General features: G+C 44.4%; 1 protein-coding gene across 2 annotated transcripts in view; it reads right to left on the bottom strand.

Annotated features, from left to right (window-relative positions):
* The window catches only part of LIMCH1 (LIM and calponin homology domains 1), a 215049-nt gene that overhangs the window by 78476 nt on the left and 110932 nt on the right, over positions 1-25641 (bottom strand). For both annotated transcript variants that reach the window (XM_053403907.1, XM_053403908.1), the window contains exons 3-5: positions 13943-14049; positions 7193-7223; positions 432-542 (exon numbers count right to left, since the gene is read on the bottom strand). In XM_053403907.1, coding sequence (XP_053259882.1) covers positions 432-542; positions 7193-7223; positions 13943-14049 — 249 coding nt within the window. The remainder of the gene's footprint in view (positions 1-431; positions 543-7192; positions 7224-13942; positions 14050-25641) is intronic.

The following is a 25641-nucleotide window of genomic DNA, read 5'->3' as shown; positions in this document are numbered from 1 at the left end:
GCTTCCTGCAGCCAATCCAACAGGGTAGAAACTTCCCGCAGCCAATCAGAAGCTGTGCTTTGGTTTTCGAACGTTTGGAAGTTGAACGGACTCCATTCGACTTCCAATGTATGACTGTACTTGATTGTGACCAAACTAAGCCTCCTATGTACATTTTGCTCTAGGAGGCTTAGTTTGGACAAAGTCAAGCATACACTTCCAGAGTTAACGCTAAATGTATTACTTCTGGTAAATGAGCCAGCGTAGCCGCTAGAGGGCCATAAAAATTTGTGTCCTAGGCTTTTTCAACTCATCTTACCATGTACTATCTGAAACCAAATTGGCTGCCAGATGTGTGTGTGTTTTTCCAGTTCTCCTACCCCACTATACTGTACTTTTACTAATGAGGAAGCTATTGTTCCACTAGTAGAAAAAACCCCAACAGCAAATACCTTTCTCAGCTGCGTTAGCAATCCTTCAAACTCCCTCAGGTTGAGCGTTGCTCCACTGAAACCAGTGCTGCTGTTTGCTGTTTTCCCCAGCCAATAGATGGTGACTAAAACCTGAAGAATGAAATGAACATTAATTGTGGGGGTGATCTATCCAAACCACTTTATCAGTTGAATACAGCAACCTTGTCCAGCTCTCCAGCAGCCTTTTAAAATCTCATCAAATCATTTGTCAGCTGCTGTTTCCAAAGGCTCTCTTACAAAAGAACATGGTCACAGAGACTTTGAGGCACATGAAATCACATCAGCACTGCTGATATTTCTAATGTATGTGAAGTAGCACTGGTGGAGCTCCCTATTAAACCTTGTCCAACAATATCTGGGGAGCCAAGTAAAGGAAAACTCAAGCACCCGCACCACTTCAAGGGACAAGGCTTCAGTGCTTAATGAAACTGCTTTAATACTGGTTTATGTCGTTCTATGTTCCCAACACAGAGGTACAAATCACAAAGATACTGAGTGCCTGATGCCGAGGGTTTATTACAAGTTCTGCAAGTTTCACTAATATACCATTTTAATGGTTGTTGAGGTGGCTTAGCATTTTTAATTTCTCCACTACAAGGAATAATCAGATTGAAACTAACTCCAAAGCAAAAGTCTGCTTCTCTTGAAGCTTTTCCATTTACATGTACAGAGTTTCAAACATCAATAATCTAATTTGCTTCTTAAAATTGTACCCTGCCTTTCCAGACAAGTGCCTAGGGCAACTAATGGGAAACCAAACAAATGCTATTAAAATATCACCATTGTCTTTAGTATTTATAGAATAGTTTCCCCTAAGCTGAAGGTTGGAAGATTCAGGACAGACAAAAGAAAGTGCGTATCTCTTCACACAGTGTATACTTAAACTATGGACTTCAATCCCATAAGATGTAATAATAATAATAATAATAATAATAATAATAATAATAATAAATTTTTATTTATACCCTGCCCTCCCCAGCCAAGACCGGGCTCAGGGTGGCTAACAACCAATAATAAAAACAAGTTGATTAAAATACAATTTAAAAGATTAAGATACAACATTAAAACATTAGGGTGCAATCTCTTCATAGGAGGAGAAAGGAAAAGAAAGACGGGGAGGGATTCAAACTGATTCTAAGCCAAAGGCCAGGTGGAACAACTCTGTCTTATAGGCCCTGCAGAAAGAGATCAGATCCTGCAGGGCCCTGGTCTTAAGAGACAGAGCATTCCACCAGGACGGAGCCAGTGTTGAGAAGGCCCTGGCTCTGGTTGAGGCTAATCTAACTTCTTTAGGACCCGGGACCTCTAGGGTGTTGCTATATATTAAAGTCCTCCGTGCGGCATACTAGGAGAGGCGGTCCCGTAGGTACGAGGGTCCTAGGCCGTGAAGGGCTTTAAAGGTCAAAACCAGCACCTTAAATCTGACCCTGTACTCCACCGGGAGCCAATGCAGCTGGAAAAGCACTGGGTGAATATGCTTCCATGGCAGAGACCTTGTGAGGAGCCTCTCTGCAGCATTCTACACCCGCTGGAGTTTCTGGGACAGCTTCAAGGGCAGCCCCGCGTGGAGCGAATTACAGTAGTCAAGCCTGGAGGTGACCGTCACATGTAGAGACGGCCAGCAATTTGGACAGTTTAAAAAGGGGATTAGACAAATAAAATTTGTAGAGGATAAGGCTATCAATGGCTGCTAGCCACAATGACAAAGTCCCACCTCCCCTGTCAGAAGCAGCACATCTATGAATACCAATAGGTACAGTTGCACTCAGTTACTGCTTGTGGTCTTCCCCACAAGGATGCTGGACTGGACTGAACTTTGGCTTGATCCAAAAGGATCAAGCAATGCGCTCCAAGTGCGGCTACCTTTCAAGATGACCCGGAAACTACAACTAATCCAGAATGCGGCAGCTAGACTGGTGACTGGGGGCGGCCGCCAAGACCACATAACACCTGTCTTGAAAGACCTACCTTGGCTCCCAGTACATTTCCGAGCACAATTCAAAGTGTTGGTGCTGACCTTTAAAGCCCTAAACGGCCTCGGTCCAGTATACCCCCATCATTCTGCCCAGACGCTGAGGTCCAGCGCTGAGGGCCTTCTGGCGGTTCCCTCACTGTGAGAAGCAAAGCTACAGGGAGCCAGGCAGAGGGCCTTCTCAGTAGTAGCGCCCGCCCTGTGGAATGCCCTCCCATCAGATGTCAAAGAGATAAACAACTACCTGACATTTAGAAGACATCTGAAGGCAGCCCTGTTCAGGGAAGTTTTTAATGTATTTTTAATCTTTGTTGGAAGCCGCCCAGAGTGGCTGGGGAGACCCAGCCAGATGGGCGTGGTACAAATAAATTATTATTATTATTATTATTATTATTATTATTATTATTATTATTATTATTATGTCTTATATTCTAATAGAGATCTTCACCTAATGTAGAAGCCAGGCAAGGATCTCCAGGAAGAGCACTCAATAATTAGGGTACCGCTATCATAGGGGACTTTTCCTTGACTCCCCATCTCACATAGGCTTTGTCTCCAACAAAGATCTTAGGGTCTAGGCAGGTGTTTATGGAAAAAGTATACCGACCCCAAGGCATTTTAGAGCTTTAGAGGTCCATATGAGCGCTTTCAACTGAATCCAGATTTTTCTACTCATATTTCATTGTCTCTTAACCCCTCCACTAGCTGTATTCGATAGCATAGCTCTCAACACGTTCTCCCGCCAGCTTTAAGCATGGTTCAGGTTAACCAGGATTCTACCTCAGCCAGAATTTGCTAACCAGCTGCAAACCATAGTTAAGATGATCAGTGTTAACCATGGTTAGGAATGACAGAGAAGGTTGAGAGAATTCACACTCAAAAGGGATGTAGCTAAGGAAGGAGTACACAATCTTGAAGTCTGGTCCAGATCAGTTGATGAAAATCAGGAAATCTACAGTTGCTGTTTGTCAGAAACATTATGTCTGAATTCCACCCCCACCCCTTCCCCAATCTTAAAGATCTTTCCTCCCAGCACCCCTTTCTGAGGTCAATTGCATATATTCTTCATTGTCTTAAGAGGAAAATTAAAACCACAAGACGGGATTTCCACATGCAGGATATATATATAGGAAGAAAAATTCCCAATTAGTCCCGGGCAGTAAAGGTAAAGAATTCAGTGAAAAGTAACTTAACAAGAATGTTAGTTTAGATGAACCATAACCAGAGAGATATATTAATTTTATGAGCGCTCTCTTTTTTTAAAAAATGCAATCATTCATGTAATCGTCTGTTGTATTTATTAAATAAAGTGGTTTTCCTGTTTATTTAGTAACTCCAGGTGCAATGCTTGGAATCAGTCTAGATAAGCATCAGATAACTGACAGGAAACTTCCACTCACAGAAACAAATTCTCTGGAGACTGTGGGCTGGGGTGCACATCTATATATAATGGTGTGAACTGAAAATGTTCCACTATTATACTGCTTAGGAAGCCAAAGTTTTCATAATTCATTTCCTGATAACATATTTTTATTAGGTAGGAGTTAGCTTGGAGTGTTGATGTTTTTCTTGTATTCAGACATACTGAACCATATGTTGACAGTCCAATCTTATATGTGTCTACTCAGAAGTAAGCTCCATGGACTCCAGTGGGACTGGAGCACAGCACTGTAGCCTGAGTTATCACACTTTGCTTTAACTACAGTCAAAATTAAGAGCCCACTGTGTGACATTCATATTCATCACCTGAATTCCGTATAGTGCATTTTTTAAAAACCCAATGGCCTGGTTTGCACATCACAAGCAAACCATGGTTTACTTGTGAATGTAAGAGATCTAGCCAGCAGAACTAACCAACTACAATTCCTGGTTTAGTATTATATCCAAAATGGGGGTCATTGTTTGTTTCACTCAAACAAGGCCAACTAGTAGGCCAGGAACAAGCCTTGACTTAATACCATGGTTTGTTTGGAGTCAGACAAACCACAATACCTGGGTTTGGATATAACACTAAGCCATGGATCATGGTTTGTTGTTCCCAGTGACTAGAGCAGGGGTTGGCAAACTACAGTCCCTGGGCCAGATCAGGCCCACCTGGGTCCTAAATCCGGCCCGTGCCACAAAGCCGGAACCCGCTGCAAAGCCGAGACTCCCGGCAATGGCGACAGGAGGAAGAGGCCGAGCAGCAGCGGCTCTGCCACTCAAACACCGTGCCTGGTTTACCTCAGCGTGGCTCGGGGACCTCTCTGCCAATCAAACACAGCGCCTGGTTTACCTCAGCGGCATTTAATTGGCAGAGACATCCCCCGCCCACGCCACGCTGAGGTAAACCAGGTGTGGTGTTTGATTGGCAGAGCCCCCGCCACTCAACCTCTCCCTCCTGTCGACGCCACCGCCCTGGTGGTTCAGAGAGCGGAGCAGACGAGCTTGCGCTGCCTACCCACGAGAAGCGGCGGCAGTGGTGGCGGTGGTGGCAACCCCTGGGAAGGTAAGCGCAGCGGCTGGAGCTGGGGCTAGGGGTGGGGAAGAGGACTATTTGCCCCCCCTCGCCTCTTCTTCCAGCTCCCCCCCCCCAGTGCTGCTTCTCTGGCCCGCCACAAGGTCTGAGGGATAGTGGACCGGCCCGCTGCTAAAAAAAAATGCCGACCCTGGACTAGAGAGAAAGGGACTACAGTGGTACCTCGGGTTACATATGCTTCAGGTTGCATACGCTTCAGGTTACAGACTCTGCTAACCAAGAAATAGTACCTTGGGTTAAGAACTTTGCTTCAGGGTGAGAACAGAAATTGTGTGACGGCAGCGCAGCAGGAGGCCCCATTAGCTAAAGTGATGCTTCAGGTTAAGAACAGTTTCAGGTTAAGAACGGACCTCCGGAACGAATTAAGTACAGTGGTACCTCGGGTTAAGTACTTAATTCGTTAAGTCCCAATGGGATTTAAAGCAGAATCCTAAATTTATTCACTGCCGTTTACTTGGAAGTAAGCCTCAATGGGTTGATTCAAGTAAGCATGAGGTTGTAGTTTACACAACCCAACCATATGTTTGTTTACTGATTCACTAGTCCCGATTTCAATGGGGATCACTTCCAAGTAAACATACAAAGAGCTGCACTGCATGGCTATAACCATATAATAGTTAAGACACGTGTTCTAGACGCTCTTTGACTAATAGGTGTTTCAGAAAATCAGGGCTGTGACACAGACGTAAGAAGGCCAGACCTCCCACACCACAGTTGCTTTTACATACAGAAAATTGGATCAGGTGCTCCAAACACAGAACTCCATCAATGCCTGGTTTGGCCTACCATGGGAATAGAATCATTGAAACATAAAACTGTAGAGTTGAAAGGGACCACAAGAGTCATCTGGCAATGCAGGAATCTTTTGCCAAATGTGGGGCTAAGTCACATTGAATTCAGTGAAATGTCTGTGTAAATAAGCATACCTAGGATCAGGTCCAATGTCAAAATATTCAGAATGGGGCTTTAAAAAAGAACTAGCAAATAACATTTTTAAAGGTAAAGTATAATGTCATTATCTAATTAAAACAATAAAGCAGCAACACTGGAAACATAATTATGGAGTTTCCTACCCAAAGGCAACAGCTTGGTGACATCATTTCAAAATATTAGAAAGTATTTCCAATTTTTTATATATTTTTTTTTAAATCTCACCAGGCTTTCAAAGGAGTAAATAATGTCTGCTGCTATTACTAGGCTTGGATTTAGGCTTATATTTAAAATGGAAATGTTTTAATCACAGGTTCTTATTTGGTAGACTTGACTGAGAATCTCTTTTGGTTGGGAAGGATAGTTAGATGTATGTATTTTATATACGCACATCTATCTTTATGAATGTCTCTTTGAAAAGCAATACACCTGCCAATGAATGGCTTTTAGTAAATCATGTTTACAGCAACTTCAGAATGCAACTGTTCCAAAAAGGCTCATGCACTGTTAGAGGAAAAACAATTACAATACTGATGACAGGAAGGGCAGGATAAAATGACAGTGGACTTTTTACCTGTGGCTGTGATTATGGGCTCGAAAAGTTATTACAGAAAGTTCTTGGCATTTCCCTGGAGTCTCCAAGGATGTCAGCCAAACGCAACTTGAATTCTCTGTAGTTTACAATTGACAGTATGAAAACCAGAAGTTTTGTCTGGCTTTAGATAGTTTATCTAACTCTGTGACCAACTGAATTTAAAGTTTCCTTCCTCACTGTACAATCCCCAAACTGTTCCTGCTGTCACTGGTTTCAATCAACAAGCGACTGACTAGAAAAGGCTGCTTTGAAACTACAATCCCTGAAGGACAACACTGAAACAAAGGGAGGTTTGCTGTTGTGATGGGGGGGGGGAATGACAGTCCTGCAAAGTTTCTATAGCACTACAGTATTTAGATTTAAACATCAAAGCTTTTTCTTGAAGTGTCAGACACATCTCTATTAACCTAACAAAAATCCAAGTTAGCCTTTGCAACAAAAGCAGAAAGGAAACCAAACACAGTTTTGTTTTTTTAAATATGGTTTAAACAAAAGCAGAAAACCTTGCTGATGTCTAAGGGAGTTACGCTATTTCCTAACTGAAGCGGGAGCAAAGATAGCTTTCCACAGCAGCACCACAGATCATGAATTGCAGCAAGACAAAGTACATGCCAACACACAAAAGCTCTTTTCAGCTACACAACCACATCTGCGTTTCAAGCTCAGTCTGTGGCAACAAAACCATCCATAGCTGCGAGCGGGGGAAACATGCAACAAGTACTTACATTTTTCAGCTTTCTGCTACAGTCAAGATTCCTGGATGTGCAGGCACAACAAGAAAGGAGAGAGAAATAATCAGAAACGAGAAACTCTTTCCAAGAGCTTGTATTATGCAGTCGGTCACATGTTCCCCCTAACAAAAGCCTGCAGGATGTGTCTGCTGGTTAGAAACACATGAAGGGAAGATAGAGAGCAATCATTCATTTGGTTTATAGCATGAAAACATGCTCCCAGTGTTACCAGAGTCAACAAAGCTACAAAATAATGCAGGTTAGCAGCCCTTCCTCAATGGAACTAAACCAGTGCAAACACACACACACAGCCAAATTGTGCCCAGTATCTCGCTCAATTTATTAACTTTTGTTTGTGTTTACTTGTTTATAGGGTTGACAAATCAGGTGGACGGCGAGAGAGAGGCTATCAGACTGGAATCCATTTGCGGGTTTGACACTAACTCCACTGACTCAGATTGGTTTGCTGATATACAAAAGGGAACATGTCCCATCAATGGCTGGATGTACCCATCTCCACCGTCTGCCAATGAAACAGGCTCTTTCCTAACGTAAACTCTTGAGAAATGCGTTAGTCTTTCAGGCGTCGTAAAATCCAGCTTGCTCGTGCAACGCTAGTGTAGTAGCTGAGTGAGAAGTCCCTGGTGCAAATCTCGCCTCAGCCAAGAAGTCTGCAGGTGACTTTAGGCAAATCGCTATCTCAGCCTCGATCTCCTATTTGCAATAGAGAGATAACACTTAGCTACTTTCAGGGTTGTTGCACAGATGAGGATGAGAATGTACCCTATTCAGGTGTCAGAGCTACTCCTATAACATGGATAGGCAAACTAAGGCCCAGGGGCTGGATCCGGCCCAATCGCCTTCTAAATCTGGCTCGTGGATGGTCCAGGAATCAGCCTGTTTTTACATGAGTGGAATGTGCCCTTTTATTTAAAATGCATCTCTGAGTTATTTGTGGGGCCTGCCTGGTGTTTTTACATGAGTAGAATGTGTGCTTTTATTTAAAATGCATCTCTGGGTTATTTGTGGGGCATAGGAATTCGTTCATCCCCCCCAAAAAAAAAAATTTAGTCCGGCCCCCCACAAAGTCTGAGGGACAGTGGACCAGCCTGACCCCTGCTCTAACTCAACTTTTACTGCTGAAACCAATGTCCACTATACAGCTCTTACAGAATGTATAAAACATCTTCATTTTTTCCAAAATATAGTCCGGCCCCCAACAAGGTCTGAAGGACAGTGGGCTGGCCCCCTGCTGAAAAAGTTTGCTGATCCCTGTCCTATAACAAAGCGTACATTGGAGCAGAGGGCATCTGCCAAGCCCTGCACTTACCTGACCTCCCAGCAAGCTTACCAGCTAAAGAAGAAGCAAGGGCCAGATGGCAGGCATGGTACAAGCACACCACCAGGAAATCTGAATTGGCATTACTGGTGTGCTTGCCCTGCCCACCCTGACACTTCACCCCTCCTGGTAAGAAGCAGGGGCTCCCCTAGCAGGAAGCTGGGTTAAGTGCCACTGTTGGACTGGTCAGAGTTCAAAATTGTACAGTGATACTTCACGTGCAGAGGAATATCCCAGCTCCAGATCTTTGCCCTGAAGCTCATGGAAGGCTGTAAAAATGTAGTCATGGCTGGGGAATAGCTATTTTCCCCACTCCACTGTTGGTTCACACAAATATAGCTAGAGTGGTGCATGCTCTAGTTATCTCCCGCTTGGACTACTGCAATGCGCTCTACGTGGGGCTACCTTTGAAGGTGACCCGGAAACTACAACTAATCCAGAATGTGGCAGCTAGACTGGTGACTGGGAGTGGCCACTGAGACCGTATAACACCGGTCCTGAAAGACCGACATTGGCTCCCACTACGTTTCCAAGCACAATTCAAAGTGTTGGTGCTGACCTTTAAAGCCCTCAACGGCCTTGGCCCAGTATACCTGAAGGAGCATCTCCACCCCCACCGTCCACCCCCACCCTTCAGCCTGGACACTGAGGTCAAGTGCCGAGGGCCTTCTGTCAGTTCCCTCCCTGCGAGAAGTGATGTTACAGGGAACCAGGCAGAGGGCCTTCTCGGTGGTGGCACCCGCCCTGTAGAACGCCCTCCCATCAGATGTCAAGGAAAGAAACAACTAATCTGACTTTTAGAAGACATCTGAAGGCAGCCCTGTTTAGGGAAGTTTTTAACGTTTGATGTTTTATTGTGTTTTTAATATCATGTTGAGAGCCGCCCAGAGTGGCTGGGAAAACCCAGCCAGATGGGCTGGGCATAAATGATAAATCATCATCATCATCATCATCATCATCATCATCATCATCATCATTACTAACAACTGGCTAGGGCAAGTAACATTTTGCTAAAGCAATTTGTAAATGCTAAGGATTAACCTCGATCCTCATCGCCATTTTGCACAGTCATGTTTTGAGGTTATTCTGCCTCCTTCAAGCGGCACTGCTCCCATCCCTCCCCCCCCCAAAAAAAATTCACAACCATTGTGCCCCATTCTATGTACTTTGCCTGGAATGGCTGCTTACCCAGTCATGGGGTGAGCAGCTGCTTCCTTCAGTGGCCTAGGAGGGTCATCTGTGTAGACCTGTGTCTTGTGGAGAAACCATTAATCCTGGGCCTCACCCTGTTATGAGCAGCCCTCCACCAGGGGGGCTGTGAGGGATATACACCCAATGCCCCCCCCAAGTCCAACCTACATCTGAAATCAATAAAGTTGTGGCCATGTTTTTAAATCCCAGAACGTTGTCCTGTCCAGTTATCTCACCTTCACAGGCTAGGCCCTGCTCCCTGTGGAGGGGTCACTGCAACTGGGTCCGCAATGAACTCTCACATCCACAGACATAAATGGGATTTGGCATGCCATGGCAGTATTACATGTCAAGTACAGAAGTGCACAGGCTTGGGCCACAAGTCAGGAATGTGAGCATTAGACAGAAGACTACTGTTCTTTGACAGTTCATCTTCCGGGAAACAGCTGGGTTAAGATTTTGTGGGAAGTCACAGCTAGTCAAGAGGAACCTGGGATGACGTCCGATGTCAGTGCACCTTCCTCTAGCAGCCAATTTGATTCGATTTGGCTTCTACTTGACTCTTGAGCAAAGTCTAGATAAACAACACAGCCTGTGACCCTCCAGATAACAGCATTTACACTGCTGAGTGAAATCCAGAGGTTGCGCTGACGGGTGGGGACACATTTTTAAATGCTATATGAGCAAATAAAGGGCAGTCGCTGGGGTAACAGAGAAACAAATAAAATACCATGGTTCTTAGCCATTTTACGTTCCTGAATCAAAACTTGTTTAGAATGCAGAGACCTGAAAAGAAAGCTGGGGAGAAGGGTCCCTTCTGCTGGCCTAAGATACATGGAAGGTTCAAGGCCACCAGAGCACTAGAAACAGGGGAGTGTTGCTGTAATCGGGAGTCCCAAGAAAACTGCTTTTGGTTTCTGGGAGGGACATCCAGGGACCTCATGAAGGATCTTTTAGCAAGGGTTGGCTTCATGGGTGACCATACTATGTGCAAAGGAAGCTAATGTTGCTTGCTTCCAATTCCTTCTACAGTGGTACCTTGGTTCTCAAACAAAATCCGTTCTGGAAGCCCATTCAGCTTCCAAAACATTCGAAAACTGAGGCATGGCTTCCCATTGGTTACAAGAGCTTTTTGTACTCAGTGGAAGCTGTGTCGCACGTTGGGGTTCCGAAAAACATTCGAAAATAGAAGCATTTACTTCTGGGTTTTCGGCATTCGAGAACTGAAACGTACGACAACGGAGGCATTCAGGAATTGAGGTTCCATTGTATTCTTAAGGAGGGCTCATAGTTCTAGGTAACACAATCATCATGTTGCCAAAACTGCAGAGCCCACTATAGGCAGGATCAAGTGTTGGGAAAATCATGCGATTTGAAGTAAGAGCAGATGAGGTCTGCTATGGAAAAGATGAATTCTTCAGCCAAGTATATGAGTGGGTGGGTGGCAAGGGACAGCTATTTTGCTGAATTCCTTCTCTCTCATGCACACTCAGACGCACAGTCTACCATTTTCATCAAAAGCTAAACAGGCTGATGGTTTGTTTAATCATAGGGCCATCAAGCTTTTGAGGATCCTTTAATGAGCACTATAAACCATCTTGAAAGCCCCTTTAATCTGCAACAACAAGGTACTTAATTTCTCTGCCTACTTAGAAGCATTGGTAGCATAAATATGAACAAGTGCCATAAATTTAAGCTGCTTTCCCCCCCCCCCCAAACAAATACTTTAATCTCAATACCACCCTAGCATACATTTTCAAAGCATCAGGTTATATTTTAATCAAGACTGGAATTTAGACCTTTCAGTGCCCCAGGCAAAATGTTAAAACTACAGTAAATATTTTGCACAGGATTCTGGTTCCATTGAGCTGGGCAGCCCTTTTCGCTCATCTCACTGGGATTTTCCAAGCCCCATGTGGGGAGGAGGTCCTCCTTCACATGCCCCATAACATCTCAGACATGCCTGACTGCTTGGTATTGCCATCCTTTATGCACCTCTCTGGGAACCCATGAACCAGCATTTTGATTATGGGGTTCTGTCACCCACCCAAGCACCAATCCTACTCCTGTTTGGCCTGCTCATCATTTTCAGCAGCTTCCGAGTCCCCTTTCTTGTTACATGCATCTTCCAATGACATTTGGACCTTGTTCCTTCCTGGATCAGTTCCTGTGCTCCTGGGCACAAAAGAATTCCCTGCCTTTGCTACAACAAGGAGAAGTGCTTCACTGGCAGCAGTCTAGGCAGGAGAAGAGGAGGTGGGGTGCGGTGGGGGCAGACCGCTCTGGGTGTCGTCGCTGAGGGGGGAGACATTTTGCGCACTGCCCACCCGCAACTCCCAAGCCTACCCCAAGCCGTTGGGGGAAGGGGGAGCTGCACCACTTTGCCAGCGGCATTACCTCCTTTCCCCTTCATTTTGACAGCTCGGGGGAGGCTTGGGAGTTGCAGGCGGGTGGCGCACCGAATGTCCGCCATCGGCGGTTCACTCCGCCCCCGGCTGCAGGAAGCGTGCACTGCTTTGTGCACCCGAGTGGTTATCCCGTACCCCTCAAGTGCGCCCCGTCCTGGGCAGCGCGGGCATATGCTCTGCCGCTGAGTCCAGGGTAGAGTGTAGCGCACAGATCTTTTTTAAAAAGCCAAGAAAACTGGTGCTCCCTTTAGTGATCCTCTAACTCATGGGTATGGGGACGCGGGTGGCACTGTGGTCTAAACCACAGAGCCTAGAGCTTGCCGATCGGAAGGTCAACGGTTCGAATCCCCACAACGGGGTGAGCTCCTGTTGCTCTTTCCCTGCTCCTGCCAACCTAGCAGTTCGAAAGCACATCAATGTGCAAGTAGGTAAATAGGTACCGCTCCAGTGGGAAGGTAAATGGTGTTTCCATGCACTGCTCTGGCTCGCCAGAAGTGGCTTAGTCATGCTGGCCACATGACCCGGAAGCTGTACGCCGGCTCCCTCGGCCAATAAAGCGAGATGAGCGCCGCAACCCCAGAGTCGTCCGCGACTGGACCTAATGGTCAGGGGTCCCTTTACCTTTTAACTCATTGGTAGGCAGACTACGGCCCCAGGGCCAGAGCCAGCCCAATCGCCTTCTAAATCCAGCCTGCGGATGGTCCAGGAATCAGCGTTTTTTTACATGAGTAGAATGAGCCCTTTTATTTAAAATGCATCTCTGGGTTATTTGTGGGGCCTGCCTGGTGTTTTTACATGAGTAGAATGTGTGCTTTTATTTAAAATGCATTTCTGGGTTATTTGTGGGGCATAGGAATTCGTTCATTTCCCCCCAAAAAAATATAGTCCAGCCCCCCACAAGGTCTGAGGGACAGTGGACTGGCCTGACCCCTGCTGTAACTCAACTTTTACCAATGTCCACTGTACAGCTCTTACAGAATGTATAAAACGAAACAAAAAATTAATTAAATAACACAAATGCTGCTAAATAGGGTGTGAATCATGGAATGCACAATTCAAAAGTCAGTTGCCACCATTTCTATTTTTGTTCATGCAACACCATTCTTTTCACATTCTTTTTACTTTGGGTCTTGGGATCTGCTGTTAATCTCAAACTGAAACAGAAGGCCCACTTTTAATCTTATGCCAGTAGCAGCTCACGTGTTGGGATGAAGCCATGGTGCTGCCCTCTAGCCACTGGCATTGCTGCAGTTTACCTGGACAAGGCTGGGATGGGGAAGACTGGCAGGGTTATGCAGGTGCACAGATGCAGAGATGAATTGGCTCTTCTGGTGCAGAACCCCAGAGCATGATTTTCATTCGGATTCCGCACTCCTCCAAATTTCCACTACTGTTCTTGGCTCAAAACAATAATAATAATAATCCGAAAATTTGTGGGGTTTTTAAATGATAAAATGTTTCAAAATGCACATATTGAAATAAGATGTGCATTTAAATATCATTTTGTGATAAAATACAAATTTTTGAATTGTCAAATGGATCTTTAAAAAAAAGAATTTCAGTTTGAGGAGAAAATGGGGGCACAGCAGACTTCTGAATGAATGTGAACCTGGCATAGACCAGCTAAAAAAATGATTCCTCCATTCCTTGTTAGGAGCTACCACTTGCACAAGAATACGGCAGATAGAGTAGGCTAGAGAAAGCCATGAATCTTGAAATTCTACACACCTTTCCACATAGCAAAAAATATATTATAGATATAATGCAGACATGTAATTCCAGAAATGTAGGTGTTGTGTTACTTACCTGACCGTTGCTTTGCTTGAGTTGTCCTGCAGGTCTACTGGGTCAAAAAGCTGAGATTCTTTAAGCCCCAATTCCTTACAGCCTCTTAAGAACAAGGCAATATTGTCCTGAAGAAGCAAGCAAAATTGATGTCGTCTTGTAATCAGAGAAGATTATCTCCTTCCCCTTCCTAACCTAGATCACCTGGATGATTCCTAGTTTACTTAGTCTTCCAATTCTGGACCCAACATGTAGCTTTCTTATGTAATAAAGTAAAGTTTTGAAATATAAACTCAAATGCATCATATCTATCCACAGCTGTAGGGGTTTCACTGGTCCTCATTCTTTGTAGAAAAAAAGTGTGACATTTTTGTGACTAGCTTATATAAAAACCACAAGAACCACAAGACATATACCCAGAGATCTATGAAGTTTGCAAGTGAGGAACAGGAGGTCACAAATTTTACCTATGAACAAGCAAAGGACCCACTCGCCCTTTTGCAGAGAGGGTTGGGCAGATTTCAGGCCTGCAGGATCTACTTTGTTTTTTACTCGAACCTTGAGATGCATCAACTGTACAAAAACATAACAGGCCTACGAAGGTGACATCCTTTGTGGGGTGATCTGAAATATCTAGCTCAGTGAGATATTGGAAGAGATGGTGCAATAAGAGTGCTTGAGTTACAGGTAGGCCAGAGTGGGGGCTAGTCCCCTTAACTATTGATTTTTGAAGGTATGTGGGACTTAGGTTGGCTAACAGAAGAGTGGATTTCATTATGTTTTCTCTCCAGAATTCAAGTACAGTGGCACCTCGGGTTACATATGCTTCAGGTTACAGACTCCGCTAACCCAGAAATATTGCTTCAGGTTAAGAACTTTGCTTCAGGATAAGAACAGAAATCAAGCTCCGGCGGCGTGGCGGCAGCAGGAGGCCCCATTAGCTAAAGTGGTGCTTCAGGTTAAGAACAGCTTCAGGTTAAGTACGGACCTCCGGAACGAATTAAGTACTTAACATGAGGTACCACTGTACAAGTGTGATACTCACTCAACATAGTGGCGATAATGAGTGTCACCACGACACTTTGACTAAATAAATGGCATATTTTTAGCTTTTGCTGCTTGTAAAATTATAGCACAGGTAGATACTTTATAGGTTTGGTTGATTATTCATGTCTGTATTGTGGCAAAATGTAACTTATTTGCAAACTTGCATTCTGAAGCCACTTCTGTTTTATCTCTGCCCGATGGCTAGTGCAAAATACAAATCAGATTTGACAACAGAATAAGTCAAACTCATATTGTGATATTTATTTTCAGCTGGCCCGCCATCTATTTAATGTAAATAACCATCTATTTAATGTAAAACAAAAACGAAACAAATACCCAGAGGGAAGACAATTGTTAACTCTTCTTTAAGTCTCAACTACCACTGGGATTTCTTTTGCATAACCAGGGACTTACTGAGGAAAACTGTCCCTCCTTTCAAGCTTGTCTGTTCCTTTTCAACCTCATTGTTTGTTTTGTACTTCTACGGTTTCGCAAGAGTTGCACTCTTTATTATTTCAGTGTGCAGTGATCAGTTCACTAATCGCAATGGCATTTGGCATGCCAACATCAGCACACTCACAGCTTGCCGTCACTGCCAGCCTCATTGCAAAAATCCTAGACTGAACTTTTACAGACTTCCATGTTCTCTGAATTCAGCCCATAGCCCAGAAGCCGGAAAGTGAAGGCAAGGGCTAAAAGAAACAAGTCCTTCTCCCACAGAAGGAAGTGTATGCTTATGAACTTTTGTCTATTTTCCACCTTTCCTCCTATACCTCCAAACCCTGCAGCATTCTGCAAGGGGGATGACAGCTACACTAACGTCAATTGGAGAGGGGGAAATGTTTATTACATTTCGTTCCACCCATCTCCCAGTGCAGCTTACTCACAAGCCATCCCGTTTTAGTTTCACAGCCACTCTGTGAGATAAGTGACACCCAAAGACACCCACAACAAGATTCATTTATAGCTGAGGTGGGATTCAAAAAACCCTAGGCTTCCTGTTGAAGTCCAACGGGTTGCCCTTAAACCACAGTCAATCTGAAGGCTTGTGGAAAGTGTCTCCCTTTAATGTATAATTTCTCCACTTTCCCCAGGCTTCCTTCTTGCTATCTGCAAGAATTTTCTAAGGACCTTTATGCATGAAAATAGCTTTCTGTGTGTATTTGTGCAGGGAGGGGGGGTGCTTCCTTGGTGATATTTTGAGTAGAATGGTCAGGTTTAGATATTTTGCTGATCAGAACCAACCTAAAAAGGGAATAAAAGTTAGATACAAGTGTGTTTACAGCATTAGTTGTTATTTATTTTATCATGATTTAATGATAAATTAACCAACAGGTGGGTCCCATCATACACTCCATATATATATATATATATATATATATATATATATATATATATATGATTTTCAGTTATATACATTTCAATAGTTTTACAATTATTTTAACATTTTAAAACTCCCCTTCCCTCTTTCTGTGGTTCCTTTTTTTTTTTTTTACCTTTCCTGCATATTCCAAATTAACTTTATTAACTTACTAATAAATGAACAAATTATTTATTCATCTACTTGAAAGATATACTCTAATAAAACTGCAGGTTACTACAATATTCCTGCCAATGTTCTTATCAGTTTGCAGTTTGTTTGTAAATATTCAATAAACCATTTCCATTCTTTTATAAAAAGTTTGAAATCTTTGATTTCTTATTTCCCCCCTGGTAAGTTTTGCCATTTCTGCATATTCCACAAGTTTTTGTATCCATTCTTCTTTCGTTGAGACTTCTTCTTCTTTCCATTTTTGGTCAAATACCCACCATACACACTTGAGCAGTTGGTGTTCTCAAATGGGGAACAAATGGATAGGGATGGCTCCCATTCTTTCCTTCCACCTATAAGGAGATCTTGCAGACATTACCACTGTGGTGCGAGAGGTTAACTACCCCTCACACTGATACAGGAATGTAGAGTTACAGAGGTTGTGCACCAGCCCCAATCTCTGCCAAGTGGTAGCAAGAGTCCAGGGAGTTTCAGACACTCACTCAGCGTTGTGTTTCCATTGGGAAAGCAAGGAACAGCAGAATCTAGTGTCTTTAAGAAATATGGTTTATCGTACACATCTTTACAGCTGGAAGCCTTTGATGCAGGGGGTGCAGAACATTATGGCCTAAGATAATCCCTCGTCACTCCTCTCATAGCTTCAGCAAGACTGGCTCCAGGGCAGCAGTCAGTCCTGATGACCCCTGGTCTCTCGGTGCTGCCTCCTCCAGCCATCGCCACATGGAGTTCTCCTACTTCCTCCTACATTCTTCCCAGAATGCCTTGCCAAACGCAACCCCTCCCCTTCTGTAAGCTTGCCCCCCTTCTCCAGACCTCTGTTTTTTAAATGGGTACCATCACACCCCTGTTACCCTGGCAACCTCCGTTTCCCAGACCCAAGCATCTTCCTTTGATGGGCTATCAACACATTTGCCATGCTAAATAAACAGCATTCCAGGGGAGGACTCTCAGCACTGAGTAATTTCTAGCATCCGGTAATTTCTAACATCCACTAACTCCTTAGAATCGTGGGCACTTTTGCACTCCCAAACACTGGTACCCCAAACCTGTAACAGTATAAAAGGGACCAAAATCATAGATCATAACAGACAAAGCAACCACACAAAACCACCACCCACAACAGCAAGCTCTCCTCGCCATAGCTGTCAACGTTTCCCTTTTTTTAAGGGAAATTCCCTTATTCCGAATAGGATTCCTCGCAAGAAAAGGGAAAAGTTGACAAGTGTTGAAAAGTAGACATTTCAAGATGACAACGAACACCACATCAAATGCTTGAACATGAACTGTATCGCCAGCCGGCAAGTTTTAAAAAGCTTCTTTTAAAACACAGGGCTGTTATTAACGCAGTTATATTTCTTCCTTCTCGCCTTGTGCTTCCCCCCCTCCCCATCAAATGAAGCAACGTTATCTTTCATTTGACAGCCAACCTTCACACGTATCCATTATACCCACTGAAGATGGTCTCCTCAAGAGCAAACCAGAGAGGCCTGCCAGTAGCCACCACACGCCTACCAAATCGTTATTCCCAAATGGCAAGCAGCGAAGTAGCTACAGCTGCCCAGAAAAAGAAGTTGGGTTCATTCCTGCTCAAGTTCACGACCTCCGAAAGGGAAGAGCAGCAGATTCCTTTCCTCTTTTAAAATTAAACATCTACTTCTTACAAGCCAAAGAATGCGATCCATAATCTCTTAATAGTTTAGGCACACTCCACCCCTGCCAATTACAACAAAACAAAATTGTGTTGCTGTGGGATAGCCACACTTTCAACATTTTCCACTCAGGGTTTTGCAGCTTTTGTGTGTGTCAGCGTTATATAAAACAAAGCCTAAGGGAAATGTCGTCAAACAAACATCTTCTTGTTCAATAACAATTTTCTTACTACTTTTTAAATAACAGCAAAACTAAAGATACTTTCATAATTCTTGTAGCAATATGAAGGTAATTAACAATTACAGTACAGTGATACCTCGGGTTACATACGCTTCAGGTTACATACGCTTCAGGTTACAGACTCCGCTAACCCAGAAATATTGCTTCAGGTTAAGAACTTTGCTTCAGGATGAGAACAGAAATCGTGCTCCAGCGGTGCGGTGGCAGCAGGAGGCCCCATTAGCTAAAGTGGTGCTTCAGGTTAAGAACAGTTTCAGGTTAAGTACAGACCTGAATGAATTAAGTACTTAACCCGAGGTACCACTGTAATAATAATAATAATAATAATAATAATAATAATAATAATAATAATAATATTTATGCCCTGCCCTCCCCAGCCAGAGCCGGGCTCAGGGTGACTAACACCAGTAAAATTTAAAATTACAGTAAAAACATAACAGGGGGGAAAAACACCAATTTAAAATACAGGTTAAAATGCCATTTAAAATGCAGCCTCATTTTAAAAGTAGCCCATAGATCAAAACCATAAGGGGAGGGAAACATAAGGGTCAGACTGCATACAAACGAAAGGCTAGGCAGAACAGCTCTGTCTTGCAGGCCCTGCGGAAAGATGTCAAGTCCCACAGGGCCCTAGTCTCTTGTGACAGAGCGTTCCACCAAGTCGGGGCCAGTACTGAAAAGGCCCTGGCCCTAGTTGAGACTAATCTAACCACCTTGCAACTTGGGACCTCCAAAATGTTGTCATTTGTGGACTTTAAGGTCCTCCGTGGGGTATACCAGGAGAGGAGGTCCCGTAGGTACATGGGTCCTAGTCCACATAGTGCCCCCCAAAATCACTGTCTTTTTGCAACCAGGGTTAAAACCAGTACAGATCTTCAAATTCCATGGCATCTAGCTGCATTCAGACATAGGCAGAACCAATCCTTGATCTCAGGAACCATCCTGCAAAATTGGGTTGTGATGACTTTAGTAGTGCCCACATGCATGGCAAACAAACAACTTTCTAAAATGGACAGCGGATTCTACAGAGCAAGAATTATAATCTTCCTATGTTCCTTATGTGATTTATGAATTATTAAGTTTTTAAAAATATTTTTTGTACTGAAGATTTGCTTACACAAGTCTTTTCCTGCGGAACAAAGAGGACAGCACCCAGCTTTTACCCCTTATTTTTGTTTTCGTCTTTTCAAGGGAAACTTTCCAAGGTATTGTGATCTTCTCCTGAGAAGCCTCAACTAAAACAGTTCCTTCAAAATCATGTCAAAATCTACTCTTTAAGCCTGTTCATATGTCTAAAACAAGCATTAAAACATTGGGGGGGGGACTGTTCGAGAGATTGTGTAATGGCATTCATGAAAAATTAAGTGCTTAATTTGTGATCAGATAAAAACTATGGACAGAGAGAGAGAGAGAGAGAGAGAGAGAGAGAGAGAGAGAGAGAGAGAGCATTTGAGGCCAACCGGAACAAATTACCAATTCAATCTGATGCTAGCTTGCTGGCAGGATGGATGGACCAGAAAGCACACTCACAACTGTGACCAACAAGGTGGGGTGAGCTACACCCCACAGTCGTATTTAGATTTGAATCCCACTATCAAAACATTACAGTGAATAAATAGTTTTCACAGGTGTGCCAAGAGTCAAGGCTCCAGCTAAAGGGATGCTTTTGGATCTCATTGCATAGAAAGTAAGGGGAGGGAATTTAAAACAGGTGGCATTTCTCCTTCTATAGCCCCTGAAAGCAAGTGCTAGCATACTACTGCCCTTGTGGGGCAGCGGAAGGAGTGGGCAAGAAGGGTCAAATATTCCCTGCTAAGAGCTGAGCCACAAACATTTGGAATAAGTAAAGCTGCTGGGACTGTACCACTTCAGATTTCAGGGGGTGGGGGAGGAGAAGAAGAAGAGAACTGCACTTCCCAATCTAAAAATAAAATAATTATAAAAAAATAAATGCCTGCCCTTAGGTTCTGCTCCAGCATCTCTTGACTTTCTAGTTTTCTACATGCAAGAAGTGCTGGAGAGCATCTTAATCTCAAGGCTGTGGGTTTGAAGCTCATGTGGCACAAAAGATTCCTGGATTGTGGGGCTGGGCTAGAGGACTCTGTGCCCCTCTTCCAACTCTACAGTTCTATGATTCTATGACACGTCATATGCATCGTAAGATAGGGTTGCCATAATAATAATAACAATTTATTATTTATTCCCTGCCCATCTGGCTGGGTTTCCCCAGACACTCTGGGAGGCTTCCAACAGAATATTAAAATACAATAACCTATTAAACATTAAAAGCTTCCCTAAACAGGGCTGCCTTCAGATGTCTTCTAAAAGTCTGGCAGTTGTTTTTCTCTTTGACATCTGGTGGGAGGGTGTTCCACAGGGCGGGTGCCACTACTGAGAAGGCCCTCTGCCTGGTTCCCTGTAACTTGGCTTCTTGCTGCAAGGGAACCACCAGAAGGCCCTCGCGCTGGACCTCAGTGTCCGGGTAGAACGATGGGGGTGGAGACGCTCCTTCATATATACTGCACGAAGGCCATTTAGGGCTTTAAAGGTCAGCACCAACACTTTGAATTGTGCTCGGAAACGTATTGGGAGCCAGTGTAGGTCTTTCAAGATCGGTGTTATATGGTCTTGGTGGCCGCTCCCAGTCACCAGTCTAGCCATATTCCAAAAAATGAAAATCTGGACAAAGTTGTTGAGTTTTTTTGGGGGGGGCATTTCCCCTCCCAAAAAATTTCATTTGGGGGCTTTTCTTTGATTTTTTTTTTTAAAATCACCCTACTTGCCATACGTCCGGGTTTCACCAGACATTTTGCTTGTTCAGCAAAAATCCACCCGGATGCCATTTTTCTGAGCAATTCCCGGACATGTCCTGGAAAACCTGGGCTTATGGCAGCCCTATCATAAGAGGCTCTCTAGTGAGATACACCAGGGACTGAAGGCAAGGACCTGGCTGTAACCTAACAGATGGTCTGTAACTCAAGTTAGAGAGTCTTCCCCAGCCTGTATCCCTATAGATACTTTGGATTTTCAACTCCCAACCCCTAACCATTAGCCATGCCGGTGGGAACTGATGGGAGCTGTAGCCCAAAAGATCTGGAGGGCACCAGGTTGGGCAAGGCTGGTCTGTGGAGTGAAGCAAGGCAAGGCAGGCAGGAAGGCAAGGAGGGTAGTAAATCTAGCAACAATTCAATATCTGCTTTACATCAACACAAGTATAGATAAAGGAAAGTACCGTATTTTTCGCTCGATAACACGCACCTGACCATAACACGCACATAGTTTTTAGAGGAGGAAAACAAGAAAAAAAAATTCTGAATGAAACAGTGGATGTATCATTTTTGTGCTTCATGCTGCGGCCACAGACATGTGATTTGATGGTGAGTTTGGGGTAGCCCAATGCAAAGATCCTGAGGATCCATGTGGATCCATGCTTTGTAACCACGTTTTTGCACCATTGCAGCCCCAGGCAACAGTGGGTGCGTGATTTTTTTGGTGCAGGCTGTAGCCATGGACATGCTATGTGATCTGATGGTGAATTTGGGGTGACCCAATGCAAAGATCCTGAGGATCCATGTGGATCCATGCTTTGTAACCACGTTTTTGCACCATTGCAGCCCCAGGCAACAGTGGGTGCGTGATTTTTTTGGTGCAGGCTGTAGCCATGGACATGCTATGTGATCTGATGGTGAATTTGGGGTGACCCAATGCAAAGATCCTGAGGATCCATGTGGATCCGTGCTTTGTAACCATGTTTTTGCACCATTGCAGCCCTGTTTTTGCATCAGATCATTGCTATGTGATCTGATGGTGAATTTGGGGTGACTCAATGCAAAGATCCTGAGGATCCATGTGGATCCGTGATTGGAACCACGTTTTAAGTAGGGAGGGAAGGAAAAACATAGAAGCGACAAGGAGAGGGGTGTGCAGAGAAGCAGCTGGCTAAGAATGCAGGAGAGGGGTTTTACCGGAGGGAGGAAAGGAAGGCAAAAGTCCCCCCCCACACACACACAAGCCAACCAGCTCTCTCTCTCTCTCCCCCCCCCAACCTGCATGTTGCCTTCGAGTCCCAGACGCACGGAGAGGAATTAGAAGGACGCTCTGCTGCTTTCCACTCTGCTTGCCTGGAGGGGAGGGGTTTTCTCTGCTCTTTGTTCCGTTTGAGCAAACACAGTAAGGAAACAGAAGCGGGTGGGCAGTAAGACCCTGAGGCAGAGCTTCCTCCTTTCAAGGCTTCCCTTCTCCGGACAATTTGATATTTGCCTGATTTTTGCCTTCACTCGCGCTTGTCAGCTCCAGGGACCACACATTCGCTCAATAACACGCACAGACATTTCCCCTTACTTTTTAGGAGAAAAAATCTGCGTGTAATAGAGGGAAAAATACGGTAATAGCGCCACTCTATTCTGCCTTGGTCGGACCACACCTGGAGTACTGTGTCCAGTTCTGGGCACCACAATTTAAGAAGGATGTTGTCAAGCTGGAATGTGTGCAGAGGAGGTCACCCAAGATAATCAAGGGTCTAGAAGCCAAGCCTTATGAGGAATGGTTGAAGTTTAGCCTGGAAAAGAGGAGACTGGGAGGAGATATGATTGTCACCTTCAAATATCTTCAGGGATGGAGCAAGGCTGTTTTCTCCTGCTCCGGAGGGTAGGACTCAAACCAATGAAATCAAGTTAAAAAGAAAGGAGATTCCGACTAAACATCTGGAAGAACTTTCTGACAGTAAGAGCTGTTCAGCTGTGGAACAGGCTCCCATGAGGGGTGGTGATCTACTTGAGATTCCTACATTGCAGGGGGTTGGACCCTCGGGGTCCTTTTGATTCTATGAAGAAACAATCTGCACAGCTTAAGGAGATACGGCAGGTTTAACAGGAGAAGATGGAGCACCACTGGAGTTGTCCCTTCTGTTTTGTGAGCAGCTGTTGAGCTAGCAAGGTTCAGCCTGATCATCCCACTTGGCATTCTGCAGTACCTCCTTCTAGCCAGCTGCACCAGGGAGCTGACAACAGAATTAGGGCATCAGTGGGACTTTCCACCGGCAGGCGGTCAGTCCAACATGCCTTGCACAAGTGATCCCTGGTACATGGTTTGCTGCTGGCATGTGGAGAATAGCCATACTCCTCCTGGATGTTCCTGTCAGCAACTGCCATGGGTTTTTAGTGTGCACCATCAAGAATCCACAGGCTATACCCTGACAGTCACAAAACCATGTTTGTGGCTGACCTCTCCAGGCCAAGTGTAACATACGCAGCAGCTCTTAAGACTATCCAGAGATGCTGCAAAACAATGAAGCTCACTTAATCACTGGTAGCATAAGAACAAAGGAAGAACTTGGGGCATTTCAAGCTGTGCATTTCATAATACTGTTAGCAGCTCCCATCAGATGTTTTTCTTCATTAGGCTCTTCCTGTGACCCTTCAGGAGGCAGGAGTGCCAAAATGATCAGGGCAAAGCAGCCTGAGTTGTTTTGCCTTCAGCTGTGTGTTTATCACTTGCCCTGGTCTGCTCTTTCTCTTTACCCAAACGCTTCCAGAAAAACAGCAGTTAACCAAAAGCCCTTATAATCTAAACATGGTTCTCCCATATTGGAATTCTCTCCCAATATCTGAGCCAGTCGAATTTGCAAAGCAACAGATGGAAGCAAAGAAGGGAACTTGAAAGTGTAGATGAGAACCTTGGGCTGTTCTCAATGCAGAAGCTCCGGTTATCAAAGAGACAAGCGGCTTTCGTAAACTAGGAGAAAAAAAGGACTTGGGTTTTTCTGCAGTGGGAACTGCTGTTATGGAAATGGCCGGCCAAACTCTGGATGTGTGGACAAGGATCTCTCCCCCTCTTTCTCTCTCATGCACAGATTTCTCTTGGTTGGATCTTAAAAGTACAGATTATCTAGAAGTAAGATTTTGTTTCTTTCTTGTGGAAATGGGATTGCATATGCATGCACACACCCTCTCACACAGACTACACAGAATGACCAGCAATAGGAAACCAAATGTCCAGAAGGCGCGTGAAAACATGCTTAAGGAATAAGACTGTTCTTTCACTCTGGTTCAGCAAGATCGAAATTACCTCTCCAAGTCCTGCTCAGTGAAGCATCAGTACCAGATATGGGGATTCTGTGACCCACCAGATATTGTCAGACAGTAGCTCCCAACAGCCCCAGTCAGCATAGCTGCTGGTTAAGGGATGATGGGTGTTGGAGTCCTACAACATTTGGAGTGCCACGGATTCCCCATCCCTGGTCTATACAGCTGTGAGGCTGACTGTTGCTCACTTCTGGCTGTCAACATTCACTCCTGACCAGTCATTCCCACATCTCTTACACAAAACCACTGCTATTTTTTCCTAGAAAAAGAGGTACTGCAATTCACCTTGTTCTCTTATAATGGCAACGGCACCCACCTGAGCTAATAGTCCAAACTTATGAACAGCTTCACACTTTCACAGCCTGTGCTGCAACAAAAAAGAAAGTGGGGGATAAATGTCCCTGGTATCTTCTGGGGAAGGGAAGGGTGGGAATTAAAATCTACAGGAAATTCTGGCATTTGTACTCCATGTTACTTTGTAAAAGGGCTTTTCTGTGCCGGAAGTGAGGTCCGGTGAGTTCCCGCTGAAAAAAAGCCCTGCACATAGCAATCATTAATCCTTAGCCATCAAAGCATGGATGCTTCCCCCACATGTAACACAACATTTAGATTATCAATTAGAATCATAGAGTTGGAATGCAATAATCTTTTTGCCCAACATGGGGTTCGAACCCCCAACCCTGAGGTTAATAGTCTCATGTCCTACCAACTGAGCTATCCTATTAGTGCTATATTTTCTTTAACGCTCCTGCTATATCCAGGGCTACAACTCATGAGCAGATAAGTCTGAGGTGTCCATCCATTGCCAAGCAACCTTTTACTTTAGCATCATGTCAGGAAGCTACTCATCAATTCGCTCCGGGGATTGTGATCAAGTAAATGTTGTGAGAAGACAGAGAGGTCTGGTGTAAGGTTCCTGATACGACAAAGACATTAAAGCCTCCTGATGAAAGTCACATTTCTGTGGGGTCTTCCCCTATGAAATTCCAGTGGGGAAGCAGCAAAAGCAAAGGATCAATAGCATTGTTCCCTTCCCCTCGCTAAGGGGCTAGGAAAGTAGTTTAGGAGGAGAGGGCAGGTGGACAGAAGGAGATGTACAAAGGTGCAAAATTGGACAGGCAACACAATTTCTAGTTACTCTTCTTTTC

This window comes from Podarcis raffonei, chromosome 9 (genome assembly GCF_027172205.1).
Source record: "Podarcis raffonei isolate rPodRaf1 chromosome 9, rPodRaf1.pri, whole genome shotgun sequence".
NCBI classification, from domain to species: Eukaryota; Metazoa; Chordata; class Lepidosauria; order Squamata; family Lacertidae; genus Podarcis; species Podarcis raffonei.
This window is presented reverse-complemented; position numbering and strand designations above follow the sequence as displayed.